The 19,291-nt window shown below is 32.2% G+C and overlaps 1 protein-coding gene across 1 annotated transcript in view; it reads right to left on the bottom strand.

Annotated features, from left to right (window-relative positions):
- Positions 1–19,291, bottom strand: part of LOC101890946 (uncharacterized) — a 202,128-nt gene that overhangs the window by 15,369 nt on the left and 167,468 nt on the right. Inside the window, exon 3 of the mRNA XM_059132202.1 lies at positions 15,193–15,215. Within this exon, the coding sequence (XP_058988185.1) occupies positions 15,193–15,215 (23 nt within the window). The remainder of the gene's footprint in view (positions 1–15,192; positions 15,216–19,291) is intronic.

Raw genomic sequence — 19,291 nt, 5'->3', positions numbered from 1 at the left:
CGGAAAATGTTGCCAATGTTTTAACAATTCCGACCAAGTTTTTACCAACAAAAATCGACCTAATTTATAATTTAAAAAAATTCGGTCAGTTTGTTAATTTATAATTTCAATAATTCGACACATTTTGTAATAATAAAAATCGACCAAATTTATATTTTCAGGAAATGCTGTCAATATTTTAAGTATGAAAAATAAATAAAATTTATCATTGCTAAAAGTCGACTAATTTTGAACTACCAAAAAACAAACAAATTTTTAATTTCAAAAATTCGGCCAATTTTTTTTTATTTACAATTTCAAAAATTCGACCAATTTTTAACTAACAAAAATCGACCAAATTTATATTTTCAAGAAATGCTGCCAATGCTTTACCTATGAAAAATAAAACAAAAAATAATACTGCTTAAAATTCCGACCAATTTCTTAACTAAAAAATTTTACCAAATTTATAAAAAAATTACAAAAAATTGGCTATCTTTTAAACTTTTAATTTCAATAATTCGACCAATTTTTCACTAAAAAAAATCTACCAAATTTATAATTTTAAAAAAATTTGGCCAATTTTTTTATTTATAATTCAATAAATCGACCAATTTTTAACTAACAAAAATCGACCAAATTTATATTTTCAGGAAATGCTACCAACTATGAAAAATAAATAAAAATTATCATTGCTTAAAATTCCGACCAATTTCTTAACTAAAAAATTCTACCAAATTTATAATTTTAAAAACTCGGCCAATTTTTTTAACTTTTAATTTCAATAATTCAACCAATTTTTAACTAACAGAAATCTACCAAATTTATAATTTCAAAATATTTGGCCAATTTTTTAACTTTTAATTTCAATAAATCGGCCAATTTTTAACTAACAAGAATGACCAAATATATATAACAAAATAGAAAAAAAAAATTATTATTGCTTAAAAAAATCTACCAAATCTATAATTTTAACAAATTGGCGATTTTTTTACATACAATTTCAATATTTCGAACAATTTTTAACTAACAAAAATCGACCAAATTTATATTTTCCGAAAAAGAGACAATATTTACCATAGCTTAAGAATCGACCTATTTTTTACTAAGAAAAAATCTACCAAATTTATAATTTCAAAAAATTCGGCCAATTTTTCAATTTTTAATTTCAATACTTCGTCCAATTTTTAACTAACAAAAATCGAACAAATTTATATTTTCAGAAAATGCTGCCAATGTTTTAACTATCAGAAGAGATTAAATTAATCATCGCTTAAAATTCCGACCAAATTTTTACTAAGAAAAATCGACCAAATTTATAAATTAAAAAAATTACGTCAAGTTTTAAACTTCCAATTTCAATAATTCTACCAATTTTTAACTAATAAAAATATACCAAATTTATATTTTCAGCAAATGTTGCCAATGTTTTTAACTATAAGAATAAATAAAATTTATTATTGCTTAAAATTCCGACAATTTTTTTACCAAAAAAATCAACCAAATTTATAATTTCAAAAAACTCAACCAATTTATTAACTTCCAATTTCAATAATTCGACGAATTTTTAACTTACAAAAATTTACAAAATTCATATTTTCAGAAAATGCTGCCAATGCTTTAAGTATTTAAAATTCCGACCAATTTCTAAAAAACAAAAATCGGGCAAATTTATAATTTCAAAAAATTCGGCCATTTTTTTAAATAACAAAAATCGACCAATTTTCATGTTTTCAAATGGCGACCACAAATCATGATAAGAATCAAAAGACCACTATTTTCACGCAATAATAATTTAAAAAAAAAATTACCAAATTTTTACTATCGAACAAATTTTTTAATTACAAAAAATTGGACCAAATTTTTTACAACCAAAAATTGGCCAACTTCTTAATGGGCGAAGCGAGAATTTTTTTAAAAAAAAAATGTTAACTAATTTAATTTAAAAAAAAATCGACAATTTTTCTTGCTTTTCAATGGCAACCATAAATCATGCTAAGAACCGAGAGATTACTTATTTCATACAATAATAATTTCAAAAAAATTTACCAAATTTTAACCCTTAAACCAATATTTTGATTATGAAAAATTCTACCAAATTTTATAACTACCAAAAACTCGACCAAATTTGTAATTGCCGCAGCAATTAAAAAAAAAAACAAAAAAAAAATCCACCAAATTCTTGTAATTTTTGAAAATTTCGGCTTATTAAACAAAAATCGACCATTTTTTTTGCTTTTAAATGGCAACCACAAATCATGCTAAAAACAAAGAGGTCTCCAAATTTTAACCATCGAACAAATTTTTTAATTAAAAAAAATCACCCAAATTTTATAACTACCAAAAATCGCCCAAATTTATGATTGCCAAAGCGAGAAATCTTTCAACTACCAAAAATATAACAATTTCACAATTTCCAAAAATTCTGACCATTTTTTTTTTAAACTACCAAAAATCTACCAATTTTTCCCCAAATGTCAGCCTCCAATCCTGCTATGAAACAAGAGATCTCTTATTTCATGATGTGTAACCTCATTGGCCCCTATCACTCCACACCCTCTTCGCATTCTCTCTCAAATCGGGGAAAATGATCGCTACAATAAAAAAAAACAAAACTTCTCCGTTCACATTAACAACAATGAGGAGATTTGTTGCTTCAATGCTTAATTTTTTATTTATTTACTTTTAGTGTGTCGATGTATTGTTGGGTTTTTTATTCCGCCTTTCCGCCAAATGCCTGCAAATTGTTTCTTTTGGTGGACATCATTAAGTGCTAATTGATCTTTTGGACAAACGTTGAGTAAACTACCCAAAAAAAGCCAAAACAAAACAAAAACAATTCTCCATTAAATCTCCCGAAGTACAAAAACAAAAAGGTTAAACAAATATTTGCTCCCTCCCATGATGATGACAATCAGGAAAGTTTTAACAATTTTTGCGTGAGATGACATGACAGTTGTTGTTGTTGTTGTTGTGCTTTTTGTTTACATTTTACTGAGGTTTGGAAATGGGGAAGTTTTTTTTTGGGAGTTAACTGTTGAAAATGCTTTGGACTGCTTTTTCGTTGATTGTTATTTGGAAGAAAGAAAGATGGGGAGTTTGGCAAGTTAAGGCTATAGTTTCAAAAAAGGCTCCAAAAAAGTCATGTACTTTTTAGACACACTATTTATACCTTCAACCATATGCCTACAAAGGGTATATACCATTTTATACGATCAAAGCGTGCCTAATCAAAATAACGCATTTAGACCCTAGGTCTCTTTGGACCAAATCCGTTTCAGGACATTTGGAGTCGACCTAGGGGTATCCACCTTGTCTGTCTGGCTGGTACGCACTTAAATTGTCGAAGGGATTATCTGAATAGGTCTAAACTTGGTATATCATAATATTACTATCAAACTTAGATCGAATTCGGAGATGGGAAATATCGATCCACTCCTTCTGGTACTTCCACCGCAAAAGGTCAACATTTTCACAGAAAATAATTTATTTTTCATTTAAGAACAAGAAAGGATCATCGGATTTTGATCAAACTTTACAAATCCCAATATTTTATCAGTGCTAGGTCAGATGTGAAAATGGACAATATCGGTACATTTCGTCTGGTATCTCCCGCCTAAGAGGTAAAATATTGAACTTTATACACCAACAAATCTTCAAAATCTTTAATTTTGAAGTTTACCGAGGAGGATATTAGTAAAACTATTGCAACTTTTCAGTCCAAAAATATTTCAAAGTCTCCATGTGTAAACCCTAGAAACCAACAGTTAACCCAATATTATATTTCTGGACTAAAGGCCTATCCCTTTCCTCAATACTAAATTTAGTAAAATTTGGTACGCATAAACACAACAATCTATATATCTCCATCCCAGATACCTACCGTGATCCAAAATAAGTACTTTTCGAACCATTATAGTACGAAATTTCAAAACCACAATGAGATCTCGACGCCAGATACCAACAGAGACGTCAATATCAAATTTGATAATTCCAGCCCTATCCCTTCACACAATGCCAAAATTTAGTACCATTTAGTACTTTTCGTACAATTATAGTACAGATTTCTAAAATCACCTCCATATTTTAATCCCCAATACCAACAGAGATTAAATTTGAGGATTTTAGCCTTTTTTAAGGACCATCAGGGGAAAAACGTGGATTTTTTAAAGAATATTTTTTCAAGGACCAAAAGACGTGGATTTTTTAAAGAATATTTTTTCAAGGACCAAAAGACGTGGATTTTTTAAAGAATATTTTTTCAAGGACCAAAAAAAATGGATTTTTTTAGAATATATTTTCAAGGACCAAAAAACCTGGATTTTTTTAGAATATTTTTTAAGGGCCAAAAAACCTGGATTTATTTAGAATATTTTCAAGGATCATTTGACCATTAAACGTGGATTCTTAAAAAAAAAATATTTTTCAAGGATCATGTGACCATTAGGAGTGGTTTTTTGTAAAAAAGTATTTTCAAGGATCATCTGACAATTAGACGTGGATTTAAAAATATATTTTTCAAGGATCATCTGACCATTAGGCGTCGAGTTTTGTAAAAATATATTTTCAAGGATCATCTGACCATTAGACGTGGATTAAAAAAAATGTCAAGGATCCTTTCACCCAATATCAAATTTAGTACCATTTAGTACATTACGTACAAATGACATCTATAACAACTTCCAATATTTCATTTCTATTACTTCACCCAATACCAAATTTGGTACTATTTAGTACTTTTTTTTTAAAAAAAATAGGACGCATTTTCAAACCACAACTAAATTTCAAGTACAGATACCAACAAAGACATAAGTATCAATTTCGGATTACAGCACTATACTTTCACCCAATTCCATATTTCGTACTTTTTGTACAATTTTGGTATACATTTCCGAAACAACCTAAATATCCCAATTCCGGATACCAATAGAGACCTTATTATCAAATTTCAGAATTTCAGCTCTATCCCTTTACCCAATACCACATTTAGTACCACTTATTACTTTTCGTATAAATATAGTACACATTTCCAAACCACCGTCAAATTTTAAACACAGACACCGCCAGTAATCTAAGAAGTACCAGTAATCTCAAATTTCATATTTCTACTTACACAAGATCTGCTGTGAAGATGGGATATATCGGTCTACTCCTTCTGGTACCTCCCCCACAAAAGAGTCAACATTTTCAATATCCCTGAAGCTAATAAACCTCGAAGTTAACATCTGATTCCATACAGGCTTGGTACATCCCAATATTTCCATCAACACAAGATCTGTTATAAAAATTGTAGAAATCGGACCATTTCGTCTGGTACCTGCCCCACAAAGGGTCAAAGTTTTGAAAAACCATCAGGATTATAAAATCAGAAATAAGCATCTGGTTCTGTTCATATTTCGCCCACCCCTTTAGTTTTACGTATACAAAATCTGCTGTGAAAACGGGAAAAATTCGTCCACTCCTTTTGGTACCTCTCCCACAAAGGGTCACCATTTTCAATATCCATGAAGCTAATAAACTTCGAAATTAACATCTGATCTCATCTCAATATTTCTATCAACACAAGATCTGTTATAGAAATGATAGAGATAGAGAAAATATCTATCTGCGGACCCCTTCTGGTACTTCAACCCCAAACAAGGGTCACAATTTTCTGTCACAACTTACGAAATAAGTTGGTGATTCTTTACAATTTTCTATATCCAATTTTTATGATTTCGCCTAAAATTGGATATAAATTTTCGATTTTCTTGTAATAGCAATATTTTTATCTATATTAGATGAGGTATGAAAATAGAATACTTCGGTTCGCTATATCTGTTGCCACACGCATGTTTCCACATTTTTTTTTTAAATTTGCACATATTTCATATCAAGTACAGGAATCAGTCGATATAGTCCCAACCTGGTACGTCGCAATATTTATATCATATTTATTTAGGTCCGATACGAAATGGAAAATATTGACCTATTCCTTCGGAATCTACTCCATTGAGGGAGGGTCAGCAATTTGAATGGTCATAGCAGAAGTCAAATAATATTTAAAAAAAACAAACATTGTCGGAGGGTATATATTTTTTTTTAAATTTGTTTTAAATGTTTTTTTAATATTTTTAAATATTTCAAAATTTAGTTTTTATACCCTCCACCATAGTTTGGAGGGTATATTAAGTTTGTCATTCCGTTTGTAACACCTCGAAATATACATTTTAGACCTCTCAAAGTATATATATTCTTGATTAGCATAAAATTCTATGTCGATTTAGCGATGTCCGTCTATCCGTCTGTGGAAATCACTCTAGCTTCCGAACGGATCGAAGTAAGTTGATAAAAATTTACTCAAATGTGTATTATGACGGACTTTTGGTATTGAAAATGGGCCATGTAGGTTCACGTCTTCGTATAGCCCTCATACAACGGTATCTCCCGATATTCGGTATTTTGATGATTTTAGAGGCATTATTTACCGGAACTATTTCAAATTTGGTATTTGAAGTTCGTAATGGATACTACAGCCTATGACAGAAAATTGTCTGTAAAGTTCCATTTATTTTTTTAATGAAAACCTCTCTTTGTTAAAGCGAGACAATTAGGTTTTCCTTTGAATTTCCCCTCAGCACAACTTTCACTTAATTAGCAGTCTGAAGGTCTCGTTTTTCACAATTAATTCTATTTCCCTCGATATTTTTTTTTTTTTTGGTTTGCCCGGCAGTCATAGTCGTGCATCTCGTTGTTGCAACATTTGCAACAAAGCATATGATTTCGCCAGTGGAGCGAGAGTGTCTGGAATTATGTCCGGATGCAGAATCCAAAAAAAAAAAAAAAAAAAAATCCAGGCAGTTAGTCATTCTGCCTACAATCAACTGCACATAATGTGTAGTTAAAGTTCGAGCTTCATTTAACTTATGAATTGCAACATTTTCATTTTATTTTCATGATTTGCAGTTTGTCTGCTGTGCACAGTTCGTCAGGATGTCGATTTTTTTTTGGGGCCCACTTAAACTGGCCATGGGTAGGTAACAAACATGGCAAAATAGCATTTCCCCATGCAATATTTTGTCTCGCCTGTGAACAAAAACAAGCGGAGCATGGAGCATGGATGCTGATGCCGAGCAAATACCTCGATTTTGCCTGGGATGGAAGAATGGATGGAGGCTTCCATGCTTGGCTGCTGAATAGCTGCATGGCAGCATACTGCATTTGCCAACAAGTGTAAAATTAGTCAAAAATGTTTTGTCAGTCTACTTCATGCTTTTTGGAAAATAAGTGGCTGGCCTTAGCCACTTAGGAAAAAAAATAGAAAAAAAAAATAGAAAAAAAAAATAGAAAACGAAAATAAAGGCGAAAATCAAATTTAAAATAATTTTCCAAAAATATGTGTGTCTGAGTCAAGGAGAGGAGCAGAAGAAGGAGATCGGAAAGGGAAAGCCCACTTTGCCAAACTAGACACTGTGACACTCTGGGGTATTACATGGCAAGTGTATGGAGGTGGTGTATGGGCAATTTTCAGACAGTCATTCATTCATCCATTCGCTCGCTCACTCATTGGCTGTATGAGACAACCCACATGTGTTGTCAAGTTGCATGCATCATACTTCATACTCACACACACATATACACACATGCATATAACATATGCAGGCATGCATTCATGGCAACCGACAGCCCGTATACCATGCAGATTAGCAGCAGCAGCAACAAAACAGACTTGTTAAATTGAAAATTGTTGATATTTATTTTGTTAGTTTGGAGGATTTTTTTTGGTTTTTTTTCGCCATGGATTTGGATTCCATTGACGTTGCAACAGATTTCCTTCGCCTGGCTATTTTTAAATGCAAATTGAGAAGACAACAAAAAATAGAAAAAAAAAAAAAATAAAGCAAAACGACTCAGACTCCAACCGCAATGAAGTACGTCTGAAATCGCTTTATCGCCTTTAAAGCATCAATTAATTTTAAATGTTCGAACATAAGGCAAACAGGGCTAATGAAATCACTGAAACGTTTTAAACAAACGGCGATAATAAACGATTGATGGTGGTACTCTATGTGATGGGCTGGAGGACATTAATAAGTTTGTTTTTTTTTCAGGGGGACTTGAGACAAATGCGAGAGAGTCTACTCTCAAGAGGGAGAGAGAGAAAGAGAGAGACTGATGGAAATGGTTATTGTTAGAGAATATAAGACGGTTTACCTCAGGAGAATACTTCTGAAAAATCTCTAAATAAATTTCAATTTTAAAAAATTTGAGAAGAGATGAGCAGTTCGCTGAATTTAACCTATGTTTGATAGAAAGGACACCTATCGAATCGCATGGGATTTACGTATTCAAAACGATACCTCAAAATTGTTAGTTATTTCATGATTTCGGCAACGTTTGTCAACTGAATAAATTTTAAATTCGGTATTTAAAACAGAGCCTTGAGAATGCGGTCACACGTGACTTCACTGAGCGTAATACCATAGACAAATTAAGGTATAGACTAAAAAGTTGTCTCATCTGTTATCTTCGAAAAAAGTGCTTCAATATATGTCGTTCATGCTGTGAGAGAGCAAAAGTCTATTCACTCAATTCTCTCAAAATACAAAATATTGAATATTTTTATGATTCTTTATTATTTATCAATTAAAAACGAAACAGTGACTCTGTTTATTTTTACATTTTCCAAATATGACGTGAAATATAAAAATATAGAACTTAAATAGCAGAAAAATGAATAAATTGTTTTCGAAGTCGAGTGACTTCACTAGCCCTGAGTGACTTGACTGGCCCAAGATCAACAATAGTGACATCTGCCGGAAGGGGTAAATTTTAAAACTTTTTAGTCTATAGACTAAAGTCTATATAGACTAGAGTCTATATATAGACTCTATACCTTAATTTGTCTATGATCAAAGAGTAAATAAACTGGGAGAGCATTAAATTTCGCTCTCTCTCTGCCAAAACCGATTTTAACTTTGTAACGGAAACACAGCTCTCTCTCTCTCTTTTAAAGTATATCTTATATAGGTTCTCTTTTTGAAAAAAATACTCCCATATGTATATTCCCTCAGGAGAATACTTCTGAAAAATTTCTATGTAATTTTCAATTTTAACCAGTAAAAAAAGTATTAAAGTCGGGCGGGGCCGACTTTATGATACCCTACACCACTTTGCTAATTTAGTAGAGCTCCGCATAACAATTAAACGTTTTAATGGGAGAATTCAAACATACACGCCATGATTATAATTATAATTCAAAGTCCAAAGGACAAAATATGCCATTTGTATCTTTTAAATTCAGACTTGTATTGCCCATTTGGTGCATAATTAATTTGAAAACGGATAAAAATATATATGGGAGCTATATCCAAATCGGAACCGATCTCGATAAATTTTGGCAAAGATATTTCTGAGCAGTATTTGATCCATTTCCTTGAATATCGTTGTTACGGAGTGCATATTACGGCTGTGGGTAACAAAGATAACAAATCGGATGAACAGTATGTATGGGAGCTATAGCTATATCTGAACCGATTTCAATCTAATTTGGCATACTAGCTTCTATACTCAATTCGGTCGTAAGTGCCAAATTTCATCCCATTTGGACAAATATTAGACTTTTGGTGCACAATAAAAGGTAAATCGGACGAAATTATATATGGGAGCTATATCCAAATCTGAACCGATCTCTGTAAAATTTAGCAAAGGTATTTCTGAGCTGTATTTGATATATTTCCCCAAATATTGTTGTTACAGAGTGCATATTACGGCTGCGGAGGACAAAAATAACAAATCGGATGAACAATATATATGGGAGCTATAGTTATATCTGAACCGATTTCGATCAAATTTGGCATACTTATTTTCAGGCCTAATCTGGTTGTATGTGCAAAATTCCATACTATTCGGGCTGATATTACACGTTTGGTGCACAATAAAAGGCAAATCGGACGAAGATATATATATGGGAGCTATATCTAAATTTTTACCGATTATCTCCAATTTCAATAGGGTTCGTCCTTGGGCCAAACAAATCGGATAATAAATGCGACCTGCATTTTGTTCACAAGAATACATGGACAGACGGACTGACATGCATAAATCAACTCAGAAAGTGATTCTATGCAGATCATCAAAAGGAACTTTGGGTCTATCTCGTTTTCTTTTGCCTGTTACAAACAAATGCACAAAGACATAATACTCTGACCACCTTGTGGTGTAGGGTATAAAAAGTTGGACAGAAGTGAAATTCCGAAATTTGATATTGCTGCACGAAATATTTGATATAAACTGCACGAAAAAGATGTAAATACTACTAAATTTGGTACTGGGTGAAGGAACTAAACTGAAATTCTGAATTTTGATATTGAGGTCACTGTTGATTTCTATGGTTTAAATATGCAGACATTGAAATAGTTTTAGACAGAAAAAGAGGATATCGGTCCATGTGCAATGGTTTTGCTAATATCGTCCACGGTAAACTACAAAATCAAAGCCTTGAAGACTTGTTGGTGTATAAGGGACATTTTTTTCTAATATTCTTTCCGGAAAAATGAAAAACTTGAATAAAACAAAAAAAAAACCCTGAAAGACTGAAATTGTTTTGCAGTACTAATCGTGAATTTCTGAAAACAAAAAAATATCTTTGAATATTTTCCCATGAAAAAGTATTGCCAATAAAAATGATACGAACATTTGTCTTTCAATAAAAAATACCGCCAGCGGCAAAATTTCAAATAAAAGCGTAGGTGACACCTTCAAAACCCAGAATCGAATTCAGAACACACATCTGTGTGCTCTAACAATTCTTTTCCTTTCCTTTTTTTCAATTCAACTCAGCTCAACTTCTAATGAAAATGACATGTATTGTCGAGATTATGACAACACGCACCGTTCGAATGACTTTAGCCGGAACATAAATTACCCAAAAAGTAAGGTACTTTCAAAATATTGCAGGCCAAAAAAAAAATTACTGTAACAATTTAAATAGTTTTCAAAACTGTTCGATTTTTTTCGGTCATATTCTCATTATCCGCCATAAAACAACCAAAAAAAAAAAAAGCTCAAATGTGGAAACAAGTTTTGCAATTCCAGCGCGATATCCGACATCTAATATCTTTTGCATATGTCACCACACAAAGTGCAAAAAATGTTTGGTTGTACACTTTGTCAGAGGTGCAACCATGGCATGGCTACCGGTTGCTGCCACCACTGAGTCTTAGTTCAACTGCTCGGATATCTAAACAGTTGTTGCCAAAATATTTTGTATGTTAAAGCGTAGATATTTGTCTAACCATTATTTTGACGCTTTACAATCTCCATGTGGTTGGAGTTTTAAAAATACCAAAAAAAAAACTGCTGATAAATGCAGGTTTTTCGTAACTATTTTGACTAACCATAAAAACCTTCAGAATTTTTAAATGACACTTTGAGAAGGAGCTGTACGAAAAAAAAACTAAGCAAACAAACAAATGATCTGAACTTACGCATTATGGCATTAATGACCGGCTATTTGCTGCTAAGTGTGGTATTTTAGCCACAAAATACACACACACAAATAGACCTGTCTTGGGGTAAGTACCAAAACACGAAACTTATGTGAGAATTGCAATGTTTTTGGCTTGCTTTAGTTGTTGTCTGCAAAGGTATTAAGCCTGTCCAACAACGAAGTGTCTCTCCAGGCTTGACCATGTCCCACTGCTAAGGTGACAACAAATTATGATAGTGTAAGATTTTATTAGGTGGATTCTATTAACCTAGAATGCAGGGAGAATTCTTGGAATATGGGCGTAGGATTTTGGAGATTAAAAAAAAATTAAAAAAATATAATAATTTTTTTTTTTTTTAAATGTGGTAAAGGAAGAAGGCCATTGGGCGATGCTGTCCACAATTTTTGAAAAACAAAACATTAAAAAAATTAATTTTAAAAATTCCTTTTTAAAAGAAAAAAAAATTTTTTTGAAAGAAAAATAATTTTTTTTGAAGGAAAAAACATTTTTTTTGAAAGAAAAAATTTTTTCTTTTGATTTTTTTTTTGAAAGAAAAAAAATTTTTTTGAAAGAAAAATACATTTTTTTTAATTTTTTTTGAAAAAAAAATTTTTGAAAGAATTTTTTTTTTTTAAAAATGAATTTTTAAAACTGCTATTTAAACCAGCTTTGATGTTTGTAGATTTAATTTTAATTTTTTGTTTTTCAAATATCGTGACCGACCCGACCACCTGTTTAAAAAATTCATTTTTTTTGTAAGAAGAAAAAATTTTAAAAAAATTCCTTTTTTTGGAAAAAAAATTTTTTTTTGAAGGAGTTTTTTTTAAAGAAAAACAATTTTTTTTAAATAATTTTTTTTCTTAAAAAAGGGATTTTTTAAACTCGTATTTATAAAAGCTTTAACGTTTGTAGATTAAATTTAAATTTTTTGTTTTTTTTTTTTAAATCGTGAGCGGCCTAACCCGACCACCCGATTAAAAAAATCCTTTTTTTTGAAAAAAAAAAAAAAAATTTAAGGATTTTTTTTGAAAGAAAAACATTTGTTTTTGAATAAAATTTTTTTCTTAAAAAAAAAAGGAATTTTTAAAACCGGTATTTAAAAAAGCTGTGAATTTTTTAGATTTGTATTCAATTTTTTGTTTGTTTTTTTTTTTTTAATCGTGAGCGGCCTCACCCCACCCTTGTCCTTTCTTTACTGTGTTTTATACTCTCAGCCATAAAACCATAGAGGTTAGGTATTTGATACGACCAAAACGTGCCTCATAGAAATAAAGATTTTAAATCCTAGGTCTCTTTTTACCAAATTCGTTTCAGGACATTTGGAGTCGACCTAGCAATGGTCTCCCTCTGTCAGCCACTCTGGTTGGTGCGGACGATAACTCTCGAAGGGAGTATTCGATTTTGCCCAAACTTGGTACATCGTAATATTATTATCAAATTTAGATGGAGTTCTGAGATGGGTAATATCGGTCCACTCTTTCTGGTACCTCCCCCACAAAAGGTCAAAAATTTAAAAAAAAAAATAAATTTAACCGCATGGAAAGAGAAAGAGTAATCCGATTTTGCTCCAACTGTGCAAATCCTAATATTTGCATCAGTGCTAGGTCAAGTGCGAAAATGGACAATGTCGGTCCTCTCCTTTAGGTACCTCCACCACTAAGGCTCAAAGTTTTGAATAATAACAACTCTTATAAAATTTGAGTAAGAGTCCGATTGCCTTCAAATTACACACATTCTACTATTTTTATGAACTCATGATCTGGTGTGAAGTTGACATATATAGGTCCACTCCTTCCGGTACCTTCCCCACAAAGGGTCAAAATATTCAATACCCACGAAACTCACAAATCCCGAAATTAACATCCAATTCTATTCAGACTTGGTACATCCCAATATTTCCATCCATACAAGATCCGTTATAAAAATGTTAGAGGTCGGACCATTCCTTCTGGTACCTCCCCCACAAATGGTCAAAGTTTTGAATACCCAAAAAGATTTTAAAATCCAAAATAAGCATCCGGTTCTCTTCATATTTCAGATATCTCATTACTTCTACTAACACAAGATCTGCTGGGAAGATGGGATATATTGGTCGATTCCCTTTGGTACCTCCCCCACAAAGGTTCAAAATTTTGAATAATCATAACTCTTATAAAATGTGATGTAAGAGTTCGATTGTCTTCAAATTGCACATATCACAATATTTTTAGTAACCCAAGGTCTGGCGTGAAGATGGAATATATAGGCCTTCTCCTTCTGGTACCTCCCCCACAAAGTATCAACATTTTTGAATACCCATGAAGCTCAAAACACGCGAAATAACCATCCGATTCCATTGAAACTTGGCACATCTCAAGATTTTTATTAACTTAAGATCTGTTATAAAGATGGTAGCGATCGAACCATTTCGTCTGGTACCTCCCCAACAAAGGGTCAAACTTTTAAATAACCAAAACGATCATTAAATCCGAAATAACCATCCGGTTATCTTCATATTCCACACATCTCATTCTCTCTACTAACACAAGATCTGCTGTGAAGATGGGCTATATCGGTCAACTCCTTCTGGTGCAAAGGGTCAAAATTTTGAATATCTATGAAGCTAATAAAACGCGAAATTAACATACTATTCCATTCAGTCTATGGCACATCTCAATATTTCCATTAACACAAGATCTGTCATAAAGATGGTAGAGATCGGACCATTTCTTCTGGTACCTCCCCACAAAGGGCCAACGAATTGGATACCCAAAGCGATCATAAAATACGAAATAAGCATTCGGTTCTCTTCATATTTTACACATCCCATTATTTCTACAAACACAAGATCTTCTGTGAAGATGGGCTATATCGGTCAACTCCTTCTGGTACCTCCGACACAAAGGATCAGAATTTTGAATTTCCATGCAGCTCACAAAAGGCATAATTAAGATTGGATTCCATTCAGACTTGGTACATCTCAATATTTTAATCAACATAAGTTCTGTTAAAAAGATGGAAGAGATCGAACCAATCCTTCTGAATTTTGAATAACCAAAACGATTATAAAATCCGAAATATGTATCCGGATGTCTTCATATTCCACACATCCTATTATTTCTACTAACACAAGATCTGCTGTGAAGATGGGATATATCGGATCACTCTTTCATATAATGTGAAGGAAGTAGTCGATATAGTTCAAACGTCGCAATATTTATATCATATTTATTTAGGCCCGATACGAAATGGACAATATTGATCCACTCCTTTGGAACCTTTAGAGGGTCAACAGTTCAAAATTCATAACATAAATCAAAATATATTTAAATAATCGAACATTGGCTGAGGTTATACATCTGTCGGGAAAAACGACTGATACTCTTTAACTTGTTTTTAATATTTTTATTTTTTTTTAATATTTTAAAAATAATAAAAAATAATATCAATATTATATAAATTCTTCTACGCCTCTGGACGAATTTCAATTATTGTCCAAATTGCCCAGACTCAATAAATACATATGCACAAAATCGTAATAATAATGACTTGAAATGTTTTTGAAGATAATGTCCATTTGCTACAAAACAAATAAAGAAAACGTTCCCCAAAGCGAGACAGGCCAAGTGCACAAACAGCCGAACAATGCCAACAAACACATGTCTTTTGTTACAATCTTAGATTTGAATTTAACTCTAAATTAAATAAGCAAAACAAAAAAAAAAAAAAATAAATAAAAAAAAAAATGAGAAATAATACATACCATTAGCATTTGCTGATTTTATTCTGCAATGAAAAAAAAAAAAGAAATAAATGTACACAATTAATACAGAAAATAAATTATTCGTTTGTTTTGTTCATTTAATTGAGCTTAACAATAACAACTACAACAACAAGTACAACCATTTATAATGGCAATAACATTCGATTGTAAATTATGCATTTCCGTTCCCATAAATTTTTTTGCACAGCGCCAAAACACTTCGGCTCTATCTTCAATGTTTGGTTTTAGATTTGCTTTTCTAATACTTGCCGTTAACGGTTCACTGGTCAGCGGGCCAATGGACTAAGTGAAATCAGGAAGACTTTTCTTTTATTTACCATGAATAATTTAAGTTTTCCCGTTGTTAATGGGGCAAGGTGAGTGCTTTCTACTTTTTCACGAATGTAGAATTCAACATCATTAAAAAATTTCAAGATTTTGAGTTAAAAACAATTAATAGTGGTGTGTTTTTAATTAATTTTATAAAAACGTTGGATTTTTTATTTTTTTTTTTTTTCAAGAAAAATAAATATAATAATTCATTAAAAACTAGTTTAATTTATATCTTTCCTTTAATGATCTCAACTTGTCATCAATAAACCCTTTTAACACCAAAGAGAGTATCTTTCGTCTCTCCCACAAACGACCACTCATTATCTCAATCATAATTGCAATCAATCAGTGCATTTGCCATTTGTCAAAATTAGTCTAACAATTGATGTCAAAAAGGGCGGTCGCAACTAATAATCATTTGTCGTGTTTCTTAGTATGTGTGTGTTTGTAACAAAGTGTGTAATAAAATTCAATAATGCAAAGAATTTACAATTCATATTAAAATACAAAAGAAGACAAAAAATAAATGAATTCAAGGTTGATACGTTATTCCCCGTCACATTTAATGGACATATGTGTGTGTGTGCATCTTCCATAAATAAAAGGAGTTTACGTGAGAATATGACGAAATTATGCTGTCTCATCTATGGGAATGAGTGGAGCATATAAATTGTGAGAGGACGTCTCTATACCCCTCTTAATCATTTTAAACACCCTAGAAGAAATAACAATATTTCATAAAAATAATTAAAAACCAGTATGGAAAACTCAAAAGTCGGGCGGGGCCGACTATATGATACCCTACACCACTATGCATATTTAGTAGAGCTCTCGTAAAAAGGTTTATACAGGGCATTTCAGAGCTCTATGAGATATTTGGTACAAAATCAAAATCTATCTAATTCTATCGTGCATTTTACGAACTATAGCTATCTCTGAACCGGGTTTCTTCAAATTTGACGTATTAGCTTCTAGACTGAATTCGGTCTTATGTACGAAAATTCAGGTGATTTGGGCTGATATTGACCATTTAGTGTACAATTAAACGGAAATCGATAGAATAATGTGAAGAGTATGCTATGCTATGCTATATCCAAATCTGAACAGATTTTGATAAAATTAAAATCGACTATTTTTGGGCTTTATCTGATATCTGGTACCAAATATCATTCCTGTGAAGAGTATATTACGAATGTAAGGGACTTAAAGAGCAAATCGGATGAAACATATATATGGGAGCTAGAGCTATATCTGAACCGATTTTTACTAAAATTTGTGTACTTACTTGCTAGGCTGGTTTCGGTCGGATTTGCCAAAATTCATGCCATTTGGGCTGATATTGGCCATTTGATGCACAATTAACACGAAATCGAAATATATATGGGAGGCCTATCCAAATCGGAACAGATTTTAATAAAATTAAAATCAACCATTTTTGAGCTTTATCTGATATCTGGTACCAAATATCATTCCTGTGGAGTGCATATTACGAATGTGAGGGACTTAAAGACCAAATCGGATGACAGATATATATGGGAGCTATAGCTATATCTGAACCGATTTTTACAAACATTGGTGTACTTGCTTCTAAGCTGGTTTCGGTCGGATTTGCCAAAATTGATGCTATTACGGCCATTTGGTGGTCAATCACCCGAAATCGGATGAAGATATGTGAGCTATATCCAAATCTGAACCGATTTCGATAAAATTTAAAACAGCTATTCCTGTGCTCCATCTAATACCTGGTACCAAATATCACGATTGTGGAGTGAATATTACGAATGTAAGGAACTAAAACACTAAATCGGATGAAACATATATATGGTTGCTATATCTATATCTGAACCGATTTTCACTAAATTTGATATACTTGCTTCTAGGCTGAATTTGGTCCGATGTACTAAAATTCAGTCCATTTGGACTTATATCGGCCATTTGGTACACAATTAACCCGAAATCGGATAAAGATATATATGGGAGCTATATCCAAATCTGAACCGATTTCGATAAAATTACAAACAGCTATTTCTTATATCTGGTACCAAATATCATTCTTGTGAAGTGCATATTACGAATGTGAGAGGCTTAAACACCAAATCGGATAAAACATATATATGGGAGCTATAGCTGTTTCTGAACCGATTTTCTCCAAATTTGTTGTATTTGCTTTAAGGCTAATCTCGGTCACATATGCCAAAATTCGGGCCATTTGGGCTGATATTGGCCATTTGGTGGTCAATTAACCCGAAATCGGATGAAGATATATATGGGAGCTATATCCAAATCTGATCCGATTTCGATAAAATTTAAAACAGCTATTTCTGTGCTCCATCTAATACCTGATACCAAATATCACGGTTGTGGAGTGCATAGTAGGAATGTGAGGGACTTAAAGATTAAATCGGATGAAAGATATATATGGGAGCTATAGCTATATCTGAACCGATTTTCTCCAAATTTGATATACTTGCTTCTAGGCCGATCTCGGTTGGGTGCGCCAAAATTCGGGTAATTTGGACTGATAGTGGACATTTGGTGCACATTTAACCCGTAATCGGATGAAGATATATATGGGAGATATGGGAGATTTGATCCGATTCTCACCAATTTCAATAGGGTTCATCCTTGGGCCAAAAAAATATTGTTTGGAAAATTTCATCTCAATCGGATAATAAATGCGACCTGCATTTTGTTCACAAGAATACATGGACAGACGGACGGACGGACAGACGGACTGACATGCATAAATCGACTCAGAAAGTGATTATATGAAGGTTCTCAAAAGTAACTATGGGTCTATCTCGTTTCCTTCTCCATGTTACAAACAAATGCACAAAGACATAATACCCTTACCACTATGTGGTGTAGGGTATAATAAGATAGTCCAAAGTGAAATTATAAAAAGACAAAAATTCTTAATCTTCCAAAAAATTTACACATTCCCTCTACTGATCCCTAATTGCAATGTAAAAACCTTTTAACACAAAAGATAATGTCCACTTCTTCTCTCTACCAGTCGACCTCTCATTATCTCAATCATAATTGCAATCAATCGGAGTATTTGCCATATTCCAAAATTAGTCAAACAATTGTTGTCAAAAAGTGCGGTCGTGGATTAATAACTGGACAAAAGAATACATTGTTTTAATTGCATGCATGTGTTTGCAAAAAAAAGTGTTTAATAAAATTGCATCAATGCGAAGAAAGTCGATGTAAATCATTCTAATACATATTTAAAGACAAAAAGCAAACAAATTCAAGGTCAATATGCATTTCCCCAACCATAGTAAGTGGTACATACGTGTGTGTGTGTTACGCCAATAAAAGAGGAGTTCATGTGAGAATATGACGAACAAAGAAATGAACATCAACATGATTCTGTCTCATCTATTGGAGTAAGGGGAGCGTACAATTTGCTAGAGAATGTCTCTCTTCCCCTCCTTATCATCTTACAAACTCGTGTGCAAATAACAATATTGTAAATAAAAGTATTTAATATATTAAATAATATTAAATAATAATTTAAATAAAAAATAGTTAAATTTACATATTTTCTCCGATGATCCCCAATTGCAATGCAAAAACCCCTCAAAACCAAAGAGAGTGTCCACTTCGTCTCTCCAACACTTGAACTCTCATTTTCTCAATCATAATTGCAATCAATCGGTGCATTTGTCATTTGTCAAAATTAGTCTAACAATTGGTATCAAAATGTGCGGTCGCAAATTAATAACTGAACGAAAGAATCATTTGTCGCGATTAAATT

Source organism: Musca domestica, unplaced genomic scaffold (assembly GCF_030504385.1).
Source record: "Musca domestica strain aabys unplaced genomic scaffold, Musca_domestica.polishedcontigs.V.1.1 115, whole genome shotgun sequence".
NCBI classification, from domain to species: Eukaryota; Metazoa; Arthropoda; class Insecta; order Diptera; family Muscidae; genus Musca; species Musca domestica.
This window is presented reverse-complemented; position numbering and strand designations above follow the sequence as displayed.